Genomic DNA, 12,645 nt, shown 5'->3' with positions numbered 1-12,645 from the left:
ACATGCCATAAGCACAACAAGGGGATACAAAACTCCATCAACTCCTGAAGCACTGAGGAGAGCTCAAGCCCGCCCCGCGCATGCGCATTGCCCCGGCCTGGTGATGGCGAGCGGCGGCGCTCTGGGCCCTGCGCCTGCCCTGCATGGCGTGACCGTGGGCTGCTCGTGGCCCTGCGAGCCGCCCGACAGCCTTGCCCGGGTGTTGTGTGTGCAGAGCGGGGCGGGCTGCGATGAAACGAGGTGAGGGAGGACGAGGAGGAGGTAGCAGAAGCCCTGCGGCCGAGGGGCGGCGGAGGGCCGGGGTGGGGAGGCGGCCTGGAGAGGCAACGCGGCTCTCCCCGATTCCCTCCTCAGCTGCGAGGCCGTGGTGGTGGTGGAGCGGCGGGATGGCGGCGGGGGTACGCCGTGTGTGCTGCAGCTGGAGTGTCGGAACGGAGCACAGCGGGTGGAGAAGGTCGGTGTGGTGAGCGAGGCCCGGCACATGGAGGTGTATGTGGGAGAGGAGTACTGCGGGACCGGCCGTGGGATGAGTGCTGGCAGCCTGCAGCCCACGGGGTGAGTGAGGAAACACAGCTGGGAGCTGATGGCTTTTATTTGTTTTTAATTGGTTGTGAGGCACGTCTGCTTAATGAGTTCAATGAAAACTGTCATTTGCAGCTGTGCTGACCACACACACACGGAATCACAACATTAAAACTGCCGCACTGCCCTAAGAAATACGTGTGGTGTCACAGATTGCTCCTTTTGTTTTTGCAGTGAAACTGAAAGTGTGAGTTTATACGAAAAGTATCTGAAATTGGAATGCCCGGCGACCTCTTGTAGGATTAAGGTAGGGAGTTTGGTGGAAATATATCACTTCTCGTTGTCTTTTCCCATCCTTGGAGGTGTTCAAGACCAGGTTGGATGGGGCCCTGGGCAACCTGATCTATGGGGTCTCTATGGGGATCTATGGGGTCTATGGGGATCTATGGGGATCTATGGGGTCTCCTGGGCAACCTGATGTAGTAAATGTGTATGTTTGGTGGCCCTGCTAGGCAGGGGGGTTGGAACTACATGATCCTTGAGGTCCCTTCCAACCCAGGTCATTCTGTGTGATTTTCAATCATTTGATTGGCTAAATTGCATTACCCTTCCTCCAATTACTGTTATTCCTATACTGTAATCACATAACCACTTAAGATTGTTGTATGGCCTTTATAGCTCTCTTAATTTTCTATCTATGAAGTCACATATGAGAAAGTTGTTAAAGCCTTCATATACCAAATACATTATATGCAATCTGCAGTTGTTATATAATCAGAACTACTAACTCCGCTGTGGATGTGTACACGGGTAATGGGAACCCCGTGATGCAGATAAATAAGCTTAGGAAAACGTATACAACTATTGCTGTATTTAAGTACTGATTGATGCTTTGATCACACAAGTAACTTCTGTTGAGTCAGAATTCTCACCAAGAGAAAGAAAACAACTTGAATTCCTAACGTATTCATGCAAAGAAACCATTGAATTGTGTTTTTTTTCCTTCCTAACCAAGATACCTTTTTTCCTTCTTGCAATAGCTGCTCTCCATTGGTGAGAAACAAAGGGTACTCATCAGTAAGATAATTGTACAAGTGAATACAGTTTCAGCAAAACTAGCAACTGATTTTCCTTCACTAGGATCAAGCATAGATCTAGACAGAGTGCAAACTATAATGGACTCTATGGGATCCAAGTTGTCTCCAGGTGCTCAGCAACTCATGGACATGGTTCGATATCAGCAGAAAGTAAGTTACTGTGCTGCTCCATAGACGTCAGTAACACTGTTCTGTGACTTTGCCTCCTGTGACAGTTAAGCACCTTCTAAGCTGATTCAATGGAAAAAGTTCTGGTTGTGTTTGGCTTTCCTGTTGCTGCTCTTAAATGCTGCAGTGAATTAAGAACTCAAGGAGTCACATAAAGATCAGAGTTAAGAACGTTGCATCACTGTTATCATTTTCATCTCCACTGTCGCCCTGTTGTCCGCTTGTCCATTTCACTTGTCACTTCTTGTGATTTCTTCGATGTTGGACATGTTTCTTGTTGCGCTTGGGGTGTAAGTAGATGGATGAGTTTGACTTTGTTGTTATTAAATGCATGACATGAAGTAAGTGAAGTTGCTTTGTTACTCAGAGCAACAAGGTAACAAGCACAGCACATGCAAGGAAAGTTTTTCTATGCTTTGCCCTATGAATATAATTCACAGCTACTTTTTAAGTCATTATATCATGCTAGTAGAATGCTCTAATCACTTGGAGTTAAACATGTAGCCTGGGTGCTGTTACAGCACAACCTTCAATATATTTTAGCACTTAATGTTTAAATGTACCTTTTTTACTCTTCTTCCCATCAGAACAGTTTACCTCTTGGAGACAAACTTAGTTGGATGTTTGGGAAGAACTCAGACTTTGGAAACAAGCATCCGGTAGATGGATTACATGGTGCAGCCATTCAGACATCACTACATCAATCAGTCACTGAATCTTCATCAGTCAGAAGTCCTTTAACAAGTGAAACAGGATGTGAAAACTTAAATCTTGATCTGAAAGCACAGGTTCCTGAAGGAGAGGATGTTTCTAACTCTAAAGAACTTAATACACAGCAGAATACAGCTGACCTCAGAAATCATTTCAAAGCTATGGGGTCTTTGCTTATGCAGGAGCAAACAGATGGAATCCGGAACGTAGCTGCCCCACAGATGCTCCTTCCTTTTCTTCAGAACTTATGTAGTCAAGTTAATCATCTTCGGCTAAAAGACAGTGAGAGGCATCTCGATAAAAGCGTGGTGACTAAAGAAGAGGGCATTCAAACTGTTGGGTAAGTTAACTAGCAGCTTGTGCGTATTAGCAAGTCTAAATGAGAACACAAGCATTTTATTCTCACTGTTTGTACCAACAGTGCAGCTAGTTTGATAAATACCCAAAGAACAACAGGAGAAACTGAGCTGCAGGAGTGTTACCTAGGAAGCAAAGTTATAATAACGCCTGGATATCTCCAGGTCCTGGACAGTGCTGTATTTTTAAAGAATACAATGTAAAAATGAAGCATTGTGTAGAGTGTGTATAACCCTGGAAATGCTTTTCTAGGAGAGAATAAAGCCTGTCATGCAGGCATAACTTAAAGCTCAGCAGTATACACAAGAGTTCATATATTTCCTTAGTTATAACTATGCTTTTAATGCATAATTGAGTCTTTAATAAAAAGAAGGTGAATTTATGTCCTTTATTAAAAAATGTGCATTTATATAATGTGACAGACAGACAAGGTTTTTTTGCTTATTTTTCTAATGCCATCAGAACCTCATTGTCTTAAGAAATGACACTTTACACTCAAGCATCCATACCACCATTAAGAAGCAGGTTATATTGATTGTTCATTTGCTCTTTCCACAGGGTAGAACAACAGCCTATTTGCTCCTATCTGGAAAAGATCATCTCTAAGAATATGGATCTGATGGAGAAAAAACTGACGGACTACATTGATCGCCAAATCCAGGCTCTGCAGGCACACATAGATGATAAAATGCTTCTATTGGTGGACTTGGTTCAGAACTCAAAGCAAAACAAAATTTCACAAGCGCACTATGATTCTAATGAGGGATTCTCTAATGGAGAGAGATAAAGATATGTAGATATGGAACTCCAGGGCAAGTGTTTTTTAAGGGCAGTCACGCTTTACAAAGCTTCATATTTATGGAGTTATAACCACAAAGAACCTCAGTGATGATTACTTGCATTTTGTTACTGTAATCCTCCACTATTGTAAACAGTTGTTAGTTTTATGAGAGACCGTAAGAACGCGTGGTTTTCCTCAATAAGAGTTTTGTATGCCTTTTGTGGCTTATTTATTTAGGGAGCTTTGCTAAAAGCCATGTGAAACATGGCTTCCTAGTTTCTGTTTGAAAAGATGAAGTACACTAAATAAACTGATCCAGCATATCTCTTGGCGTATGTGTGTAATCAGTTCCTTTGTCTTCTATCTTGCTTTATGATACGTAGCATGTTACCACTAGAATGGAACATTGTTTCTTTGTGGTTTAGGTTTATTTCAGTGGGACTCCTGATTAAGCTGTTGATTTCTCTGTCTGTAAGACGAGTGGTAGTACTTGCACTACTTAATTTAAGCTGTAAGAATCAGGCATAGAGAGTTGCATTCTGAGATCTTTGAAAGCCTTCCTGGCTCTACAGGCACCCAAGTTAAGAATATAGATTCTGTGAATGATCCCCAAAACAAGATTGTTATGCTCTTTCCATTCTAAATTAATTGATCCCTGCAGGAGCAATCCATACAGGGCCTTCCCAAGGGGATCTCCTTGGCAGGTAGGACATGCTGGGGTAGGAGCTGCTATATTTTAGCACTTGAGGTCAAAGAAGTAGCATAATGCTCTAATAAGGTGATAATAGAAGGGTGGCAAAGTATTTAGCTACAAAGAGAATGAACCCAAATGTAGCAGCTGTGGATGCAGAAACAAAAGAGAAAAAAAATCTGCTTACCATTGGAAGGTCTCAGGTAGGCAGGGATCTCTAAGAGGAGAGGCCCTCACCTCCACTGCCAGCCCTTAAATGAGGGCTGGGAAGGGGTGGACCCTGGCTCGAGCCCTTCCTATCACTCAGTTACATTGCATGCACCTGAGCTCCCCTGGGTTGGCCCTGCCTTCCCACCAGGTGTTCCATCACTGCTTCAGGTCGTGATTCAGCATTTCCCCTACAAATAGCCTTATTGCTTTATGTGTACTGTAACTTGTTGGGATCTGATCTGCTGACATTCAAAGAGGTAGAAGTGTCATAAAGTGTGTCTTTATTGAAAGGTCAATCTTGTTACTTCATGCTGCTTATTGCTCTTCAAAATTAGGGGTGCACCATTTAACTCTGACTGTCTAAGGACTCCTAACTTGGGTAGATAGATATTGGTTACGTTTGTTAGTTTACTTTTCCCATTCTCTCCTCTTGAAGTGATAAATCTGAACAGAGTCATCACAAATTCACAATATTATAGGGTAGTTAATATGAACTTGGGATTTTTTGGTAGCCAGGCCCTGACAGGCATTTGATGTGATATTTTAGTACCACAGCTGCCACAATGATAACGTTTGAAATCAAAACCACAAGTGAAAGAGTGTAGAAGTTGTATCGCTGCGGGGTGGGGGTTTCTTCAGCATCTGTCCTAGCGAGGGATTCTGTACAGAGAGAAAAGAAAGTGGAGTATTGAAAAATCTGAACTACTGTAACTCACTTCCTTAGTGGAAGGAAGGTGATGGAATTACATAAAGGAAGGGCTTAACCTGGTTCTTAATTCACGTATCCTTCTTACCTAGATGAGCAGCATTCCTGCGGTCTCGTTTCAGGCGGATAGGACCTACGACAGCCTTGGTTTTCCAAGTGTATGAAGAAATATCTCTCTTCTGCCTGGAGACGCAGCCTTTGGTACAGCGAGAGTTCGTGTCTTCGCTGTCACATATTAAGATATCACACTGGAGATAAACTGATGGAGCTCTCCTCAGGAACCTGAAGGCATTAAATCTGAATCTTCCATAGTGCTCCAGGGGTGGGTATGTTACCACAGTGTCATCTTTGTTACAGCTGCAACAGAATTTAGAGAGCTGTTGAAGTGGTCCACATCCAACAGTCATTCTTGCTAAATACTATTAGCTCTACCCCAGAGCATTTGTGCTTTCCCTCCCCCGCCCCTGCCCAGAGCATGGGCACATTTTTCCTGGTTCCATTTATGTTATGCCTTTAAATTTCTATTAAATTTAGCTTCCAACCACAGCCTGCTATAGAGCTGGAGAAGGGACAAAGGTAAAAGGACTACAGCAGACATACAGGTTGTATTTTCTCATGTACTAGGAGACAGTCAAAGTAATTTAGGGTCTTACCCACTTCTGATCAAGTCGTATGTTACCGATCCAAAATCAGACTGTGGAGATGCTGTGCAGGTATCAATGAACACCAGAAGGTTTGGGTCAGAGGATTGAAGACTGACTTGAGCAAAAAGAGTTTGGTTCAAGTCTACGTAATAAGGGGACTCAAGTACAGGGCTGGAGAATGAACCAGAATCGTAGAATGACATGCTAACATCGTATCTTCCCACAGAGGTTGTGTTCTGGATTACATTGTTTTCTGTTACGTAAATGACCTCTAGGGTTGAATTCTTTTCCATTATGCATTTTGCGATGATCTGCACGATCCTTTTACGGGTGACGATGTTGCCACTTTCAGAGATGGTTACGATGTTGGTGTAAGTGATGCTCTGATCTTCATCCTGTAAACAAGATTGTGTGAAACGCTCAGTTTTGATGACAGGAGAAGTACAAATGTGTTCAAGTTACAAAGTTGTCCAGCCATGTTTAATCAGAGGCTCAAGATGCCTGTGTAATATGAAGTATCTTACAGCCGGAAAAAACATAATCTGCCTTCTCACTCCTCTTTGTGCCAAACACTGAACCAAACCACGCAGGAATGTTGTGTGGGTTGAGAAAACAAAGCTACAGTTCAGTCACCCTTGTCTAAACAATGCTGTTAACAAGCTCTTAGGAGTCTTGCTTTACCTTCTTAGTTGTTCCACAGCTGTTTAATGGAAAGGAAAAAATCACTTGGTCTGTTGTAACTGGCCTGCAGGATGGGTCATTGAGCTGTAGGTGAGTTTCATTATAGCCAAGGGAGTTCAGGTAAGCCTTGCTCAGAGCAATCGTCATTCTGTCTGAAGAGCATGTAAGGGACGCTGCCATTGAAAGAGAAATTAAAAGTTATCACTAAGTGTGCTGTGGTCATTTCTCACCTAGTCCAGCTCAAGGCCCGTCCTTGAATCCATTGCATGGTTCTTAATTTGGCAGAACCTGAGCCTAAAAAGGCTTCTGCCCATCTGAGGTCACTTTGAATCTCATGCTCAGCTCCCGGTATTTGCTAGGTAAGAAAAACCACGTAAAACTCAAGCTGAAAATTTAATTTTAAGCGCAGTAATGTAATGAATTACAGCCTTTATAAAAGGAAAAGGGAATCAAGTTGCTAGTGGAGAATGGGGGAGAGAGGAATTAGATTTCTGGTAGACACTGAAGTTTTACAGGCTGCCCTTTCTGCCTTGGTCAGGGAGAAGATGGGCCTGCAAACATACAGAACCAACAGGGAAAACTGTCCAGCTCGGGGTAAAGGAAATGGCAACACTCAACCCTCATTTCACCAACTGATGTGGACCATTTTCCTGAATATCTTGGAAAACAAAAATATATAATGAGTCAAAAAAGCTTATCTGGAGATCTCTGGAAGGGTAATATTTCTTACTGCATCCCAAAGAAGGAAAAAATCATGTTTTCTGTGGAGCTGGTCAGAAGAAGGACCAACAAGACTGAAAAACTCGCTTTGTTTTGCAGATAGATGAGGGAATAGCTTCCAATAGGGTTCCAATCTAATGTGGGTTTTCTGTACTTGAAGAGAGTTAATGATTACCACGATAAAGGCTGAAATCCTCAGTATCAACTCTCAGATCTTTTCTACATTTACTGTGGAGCTGAAGATTCATATGTGAGAATGAGAAGCAAATTCCTGCTCATAGCAAATACACTTACTGTCAGGCTGTGGGGGAGGAGGCAGAATGCTGGTATACCGAGCAGAAAACCCTCTGTAGGAGTTGGCATAGTCTGTAGACAGCACGACGGTCATGGCATTTGAAGAAGACTCAAACGTGGGTCGAGAAACACCACATGCTTTTCCAATTAGGCCATTGTTAGTGCTGAGGCCATCGTAGACTGCCAGAAAATCAAATTGGCATTTCTGATCTAGTTCCAGGCTACAGAGAGAAAAACGTAATTATTATTATCCTGGGAAGTCTGAGAATTCCCCCAGTCTTGAGGCTTTTCTCCATGTACAACATCAATTGATGCTGCCACCAACTAACGACAAGGGATCAACCTTGATAAAAAGCAATAAGGGTCGATAATGACCCATAAGTGACACCTTAAAACATGAACTTTATGTAGCAAAAGACTTAAACTGTTGGATTTGAATTCAGATCAACCACAATAGCTTATGGCGAGTCAACTGAAATCCATCTTGCTGTCTGTCTCTGCAATAGCTATGGGGTAGCACATTGGCATTTGGAACACATTGTGATTACTTGATCATAAAAAATAAAAAAAGATAAATATCTACTCACAATAAGTCCTGGAATTCTAAGCTTATCTTCGAGTCTTTTGTAGTCTGTATGTGCCAGACACAATATGTGAATTCAGGGTAGGCTGCAGGGTAGTTGGGGCTGGTAAATGTCCCATTGGGACCAGTTAAGCTTCCCCCACAATTTTTAGTCACTGAAAAGAAGAACAGATATACTGGTTAGCACAGTGGTGTACATATAATGAGCCATAAACGATAAACTCAAAAGCTAGAGCAGGGTTGCTTCTCTAGGTTGCTTTCCTCTAGAAATGAATAAAGGTACTAAAGATAACATTTCTATGAATTTCGGGGAATTTCAGGTCAGGTGGCAACTCATAATTCATTATAGAACGGAGCCTGTTAGCACATGTATGCCTGCAAGGCACAGTGTAAAGGCAGCTGACATGGCTATGGATGAGTTGACTTTGGCACCATGAACAACTGAATTGTATTTAATTTTAGGGTAAATTAGTGCTTTGGAAAATGAATCTCTAGAAGGCTGTACCAACCAAAAGAAACCCTGAATGAGTTTGTTAGAGAAATCTTAGTCGCTGTCTGCATGGAAGTGAAAAGACTGTGTGTTTGATCAATAGAGAAAGGCAAAATAAAATCAGGAATGTGGAAAACTCAAAAAGAAAACACGAGCTAAACACAGGGTGTGTTATTTCAGTAGCAGAGTTAATTTAACACTGGAGCAGTGTAAGCAATAATGAGATAAGTTCTCTCTCCTGTTCAAGTTTTCAAGTGTTGAATACTACACTCAGATCAACAGGAGCAAATGATCTGAGAGAACTTAATGAAACTTTGCCTTATGAGCTCTCCTTTAGCAGGACAGCTTAACTGGTGCTTAATGACAGCACTGAGTTCCAACTTACTTGTTTCTGGTGATAAGAAGTAATAGAAGACAAAGAAGTTCCGTGCAAAAGCCACAGAGTTTGTTGTAACGAGGAAAGTCAGACTGTTTGAAGATGATTGGAACACTGGGACGGCATCGGTGTTGTTGCACACTTGTCCAAGAAGGGATGAATTAGATGAGGGACCATCATAGACTTTAATACTTTCTGTTCCACAGCTTGAAGAAGGATTAAATCTATTTAAAAAAACAAACACAAAGTGAACAGATAAATATCCAGGTTCCTTGGAGTCTACAGCACAAACTCAGTAAGCGCTTTACTCAAGCAAATACAGCTAAATATTTGGAGGCTGCAATATCTTGAGATGAAATTAAGGTATCCAGCCTGGCCATAGTGATATATTACATTAATTTTCTGTGCTCTTTTTTGAGGGAATGAAATTCTACCAGAACAGCTGGTGGAGATACTTACTTAAAATATGAGAAGATGAGCCTAATTGTTTGATTTTCACTCCTCTGAATGTGCCAGATGCAGTTTGCGTTTGAGTTGAGGTCAATCTTAAATGCTTTGTTGGGTTCTGTGAACGAAGCGCCGCATCGAGGTACACCTGTTGGGGAACAGCAGGACAGCAACCAGCTCAGCCTTGAAATAAGGTCTGATCCTGCGCTATGCACTCTGGGACAGCCCAATGCAGAGCAGGCAAGCAAAGCATTGTACCATTCTGATTTTTCATTTCTACTGTAGTAGCTAAAGAAACACGAAGAATCAAATAGGAAAAGAGGTGAAGCCAAAGGCAAAACTGGAAATTCCAGATAACACAGAACACCATGGCAGCTTTCATTGGTATGGTTGGTGTTTACAACAAGCCCTACCTTCCCCCTGTGCTCTTTTCCCAAAGATCTTTGGATCTAGTTCTGGGTTTCAGCCCTTTACATGAAAGCAACTGAGGACCTATGCTCAGTAATCAAAAGAGCTCTTTAGATTCAAGATTCTGACGGACCCTGTGTGCACTTGGTGCTGCTCACAGTTCTGGTCCTCTGGTCTGGATAAAGAGGGAAAGCTTCAAAAAGCAGCAGCAAAGGTGAGCTTAAAGAAACTTCTGGACAGGAAATAAATAGCTTAAAGTAACATAGGACAGAAAAGAGGTGCCAGAGGTCTGTATTCACAATGAGGTGTTTTCTTCCCCCAAACATTTGACATATTTCCCTTCAGTTGCCTAATAAATAGTGCAAAAAGCTAATTAAATTCCACAAAAAGATAAAGGAATGTTACATTCCATACCCATTAATTCTATTGAGTTGTCTTCAGCAAAAGCCAGAGCTGCTAAGAGAGGCAGCAGGAGGAGCTGTCTGAGCACCTTCATTTTGATGGCAGCTGGGGTTAACAGCTGAAGGTTTTCTGCCTTTTATACCTCCTGCTATTCCCTAATCATCTCGTACTGCGTGGTATTGCAGAGGGAAGTCGTAATCTCTCTGTTGCTTTTTCCTTTTAACTGATATAAATGAGAAAGTCAACAGATGTGCCTTTTTTTTTTCCTTCACATGTGCTGCATAGAAGAAGTTTAACTACGCTTTCATCAGCTCCGAGTATTGTGGTTTCAAAGCAGGTTTTTCTGTTGGTTCATTGAGTTCAGGTGTGCTGACATTAGTCTGACATGAGCACAAAGGTGCTGGGTGGGACGAACAGCCACATCAAGTGTGTTGGTTAGAGATCTCCATTGTTCTCACCTTCCTTTTGGCACATATCCCTTTAGGCTGCACTGGGCAAATCAGTGTGTCCTTGTTGGAGATTCCTCAGGTTGTAACGTATCATATCAGAGCTGTCCTGAGTAGTAATTTCCTGTTGCTGAAGCATTTGTGGCTGCACAAGGCCAGGTTAGTGCCAGCCATGGATTTAACGGAACAGAATTAATTGCACTGCAGATGCTTTATAAGTAAAACTTGGTTTCATAGTAGAAGCTCCAAGAGCCCCAGTTAGAATCATAGATTCATTAAGGTTGAAAAAGCCCTCTAAGATCCCCAGGCCCAACCCATGCACACTGACCATGCCTCTCATGTCCGTCTCTGTGGCTCTTTAGCACTTTGCCTTTCCTGAAGGACTGAAGCCCTTTAAAGTGGAGCATTTCCTACTGCTGCAGCAGATAGCAGAGTTTAAAGCTTCCATGGGCTGTGATGCTGCTAATGCCACAGATGGCCTTGCCCTTTGGCATGCGCCTAGCAGGGCAGATTGGGAGCCTTGCTGTGGGAATCTTTCCAATGTGAAGGGGTGCAGCTGTACAAACAGGTGTTCTTTCATGTTCCCTAGCAAAGGTAAACTGTGGGGCAGACCTCCTTGAAACACATCCAGGTGCTTCTCACTTATAACCATTTCTTTTTTGTATAAAGCAATATTTGTTTCTTTTATATGGAAATATTGAAATATGAAGCATCTGTAATGATGCTGCCTTTCTAGTCTCAGAGCAGTACCTTCCTTAAAACAATCCTCCCCATGATGTTGAACTTTCTGTAGGGATTCTGAATGTAGCTCTCTTCCACAGGACAGGATATTTATACTGATTTTAAATGTGGAATGGAATCACAGAATAATTAATGCTGGAAAAGACCACTAAGATCATCTATTCCAACCACCGTGCCCATCATTCCACATACAAGAGGTATGGAATATGTCTCATATTTGAACCTCCTTTTGATTCCAGAAATGCTGGATTCACGTTTATCCTTTATAGCCTTTCATTTCTTGAACCCACACACATATTTGCAAGAGACTTTCAGCTGCTAACACCCACTTTATACGCATTTAAAGCATGAACTAGTTTACAAAACCCAGCCTAGGTCATTGCTGTGTCCAGCAGCACTAGGAATAAAACCCTCTGTGACTGTTATGTGCTGGTAGCTGTGGGCCGGCAGGCAAATTCTTGGGAGTTTCTTGTGTATGAGGAAATCCTGCTGCCCTGCATTTGCTCTAAAGGATCTGGAGCCCTGAGGTTAGGATTGAGGCTGTGAGGCTTAGGATTGGTGCTAAGCAGGCCAGGCCAGAGTCACTGAGACAGAGACCTGGTCAGATCATATCTAAGCATCACACAGATCATCTCATGAGCTTGAGCAATTGGCAGATATTTACTGTACAAAAACTATTGGCCTTGAAGATACTTTTCTCATCCCAACAAAGCTTACTACGTTACCAAAATTTAATACATCTCTTTCCCATAAAGTTCTGCAGTGATTTCCCAGATACTTTTCTCTATTATGAGCCAAAAGTTACTATTTTCCCTGTTTCTACTATGTCATTTCAAATGGGGCAACTCAACATACTGAGTTACAGAAACAAATTCTTGGCTCAAAGTGGTATTAGTTTGAACAGACATCAAAATTAAAGGGATGAAACCAATATGTATGACAAAGAAAATACACATTATTTTTTCCAGGTCTAATCTCCAGCAGTATAAACTAACTAATATGAAAAATGTGAATAGCTGATAGGTATCACAGAGATTAAATCTCTGGTCATATAGAATATTTCTCCAAATACTGTTGAGCTCCTATTAAAAACAATTACTCAGCCGTTACTGATTACAAGGGGTTCTTATTCTTCTTGAACTCGTAAAGCAACACCACTGCTTACAAGGC

General features: G+C 42.2%; 2 protein-coding genes across 4 annotated transcripts; one reads left to right on the top strand and one right to left on the bottom strand.

Annotated features, from left to right (window-relative positions):
- The first annotated feature begins 84 nt into the window (after nt 1–84).
- On the top strand, nt 85–3,959 carry C8H10orf88 (chromosome 8 C10orf88 homolog). Of its 3 annotated transcripts, none has more exons than XR_014948974.1 (6): nt 85–240; nt 355–555; nt 757–829; nt 1,663–1,769; nt 2,375–2,838; nt 3,414–3,959. XR_014948974.1 is itself a non-coding variant. In XM_015867530.3 (6 exons), the coding sequence occupies exons 1-6, from the start codon at nt 104–106 to the stop codon at nt 3,640–3,642; spliced, it is 1,311 nt and encodes a 436-aa protein (XP_015723016.2). In that variant the 5' UTR covers nt 85–103; the 3' UTR covers nt 3,643–3,959. The 3 variants fall into 3 exon arrangements, 2 of the variants coding, with proteins under 2 accessions (XP_015723016.2, XP_085411475.1); XM_015867530.3 differs by having other exon boundaries at nt 1,563–1,769; XM_085555349.1 differs by lacking the exon at nt 85–240 and having other exon boundaries at nt 490–555.
- An 842-nt stretch (nt 3,960–4,801) lies between these two features.
- On the bottom strand, nt 4,802–12,624 carry CUZD1 (CUB and zona pellucida like domains 1). Its single transcript, XM_015867572.3, has 9 exons — nt 10,301–12,624; nt 9,491–9,626; nt 9,041–9,255; nt 8,170–8,320; nt 7,583–7,803; nt 6,569–6,741; nt 5,897–6,282; nt 5,332–5,600; nt 4,802–5,197 (listed from the first exon to the last, which is right to left on the bottom strand). Exons 1-9 carry the CDS (start codon nt 10,380–10,382, stop codon nt 5,022–5,024), a joined length of 1,809 nt encoding a protein of 602 aa, XP_015723058.2. The 5' UTR covers nt 10,383–12,624; the 3' UTR covers nt 4,802–5,021.
- Nucleotides 12,625–12,645: the final 21 nt, after the last annotated feature.

The sequence above is a fragment of the Coturnix japonica genome, chromosome 8, assembly GCF_054131305.1.
Source record: "Coturnix japonica strain WE chromosome 8, WE-NBRP24, whole genome shotgun sequence".
NCBI classification, from domain to species: Eukaryota; Metazoa; Chordata; class Aves; order Galliformes; family Phasianidae; genus Coturnix; species Coturnix japonica.
This window is presented reverse-complemented; position numbering and strand designations above follow the sequence as displayed.

What these genes read in the sequence shown, in the direction of transcription:
- CUZD1 (XM_015867572.3), bottom strand. Translation starts at nt 10,382, where the DNA reads ATGAAGGTGCTCAGACAGCTCCTCCTGCTGCCTCTCTTAGCAGCTCTG. An exon ending in CTCATCTTCTCATATTTTAA is followed by an intron (nt 9,256 to 9,490) that starts GTAAGTATCTCC and finishes TTTTTTAAATAG; the next exon opens with ATTTAATCCTTCTTCAAGCT. An exon ending in TCCTCCCCCACAGCCTGACA is followed by an intron (nt 6,742 to 7,582) that starts GTAAGTGTATTT and finishes TTTCAATGGCAG; the next exon opens with CGTCCCTTACATGCTCTTCA.
- C8H10orf88 (XM_015867530.3), top strand. Translation starts at nt 104, where the DNA reads ATGGCGAGCGGCGGCGCTCTGGGCCCTGCGCCTGCCCTGCATGGCGTG. An exon ending in CGACCTCTTGTAGGATTAAG is followed by an intron (nt 830 to 1,562) that starts GTAGGGAGTTTG and finishes TTCTTGCAATAG; the next exon opens with CTGCTCTCCATTGGTGAGAA. An exon ending in GAGGGCATTCAAACTGTTGG is followed by an intron (nt 2,839 to 3,413) that starts GTAAGTTAACTA and finishes CTCTTTCCACAG; the next exon opens with GGTAGAACAACAGCCTATTT.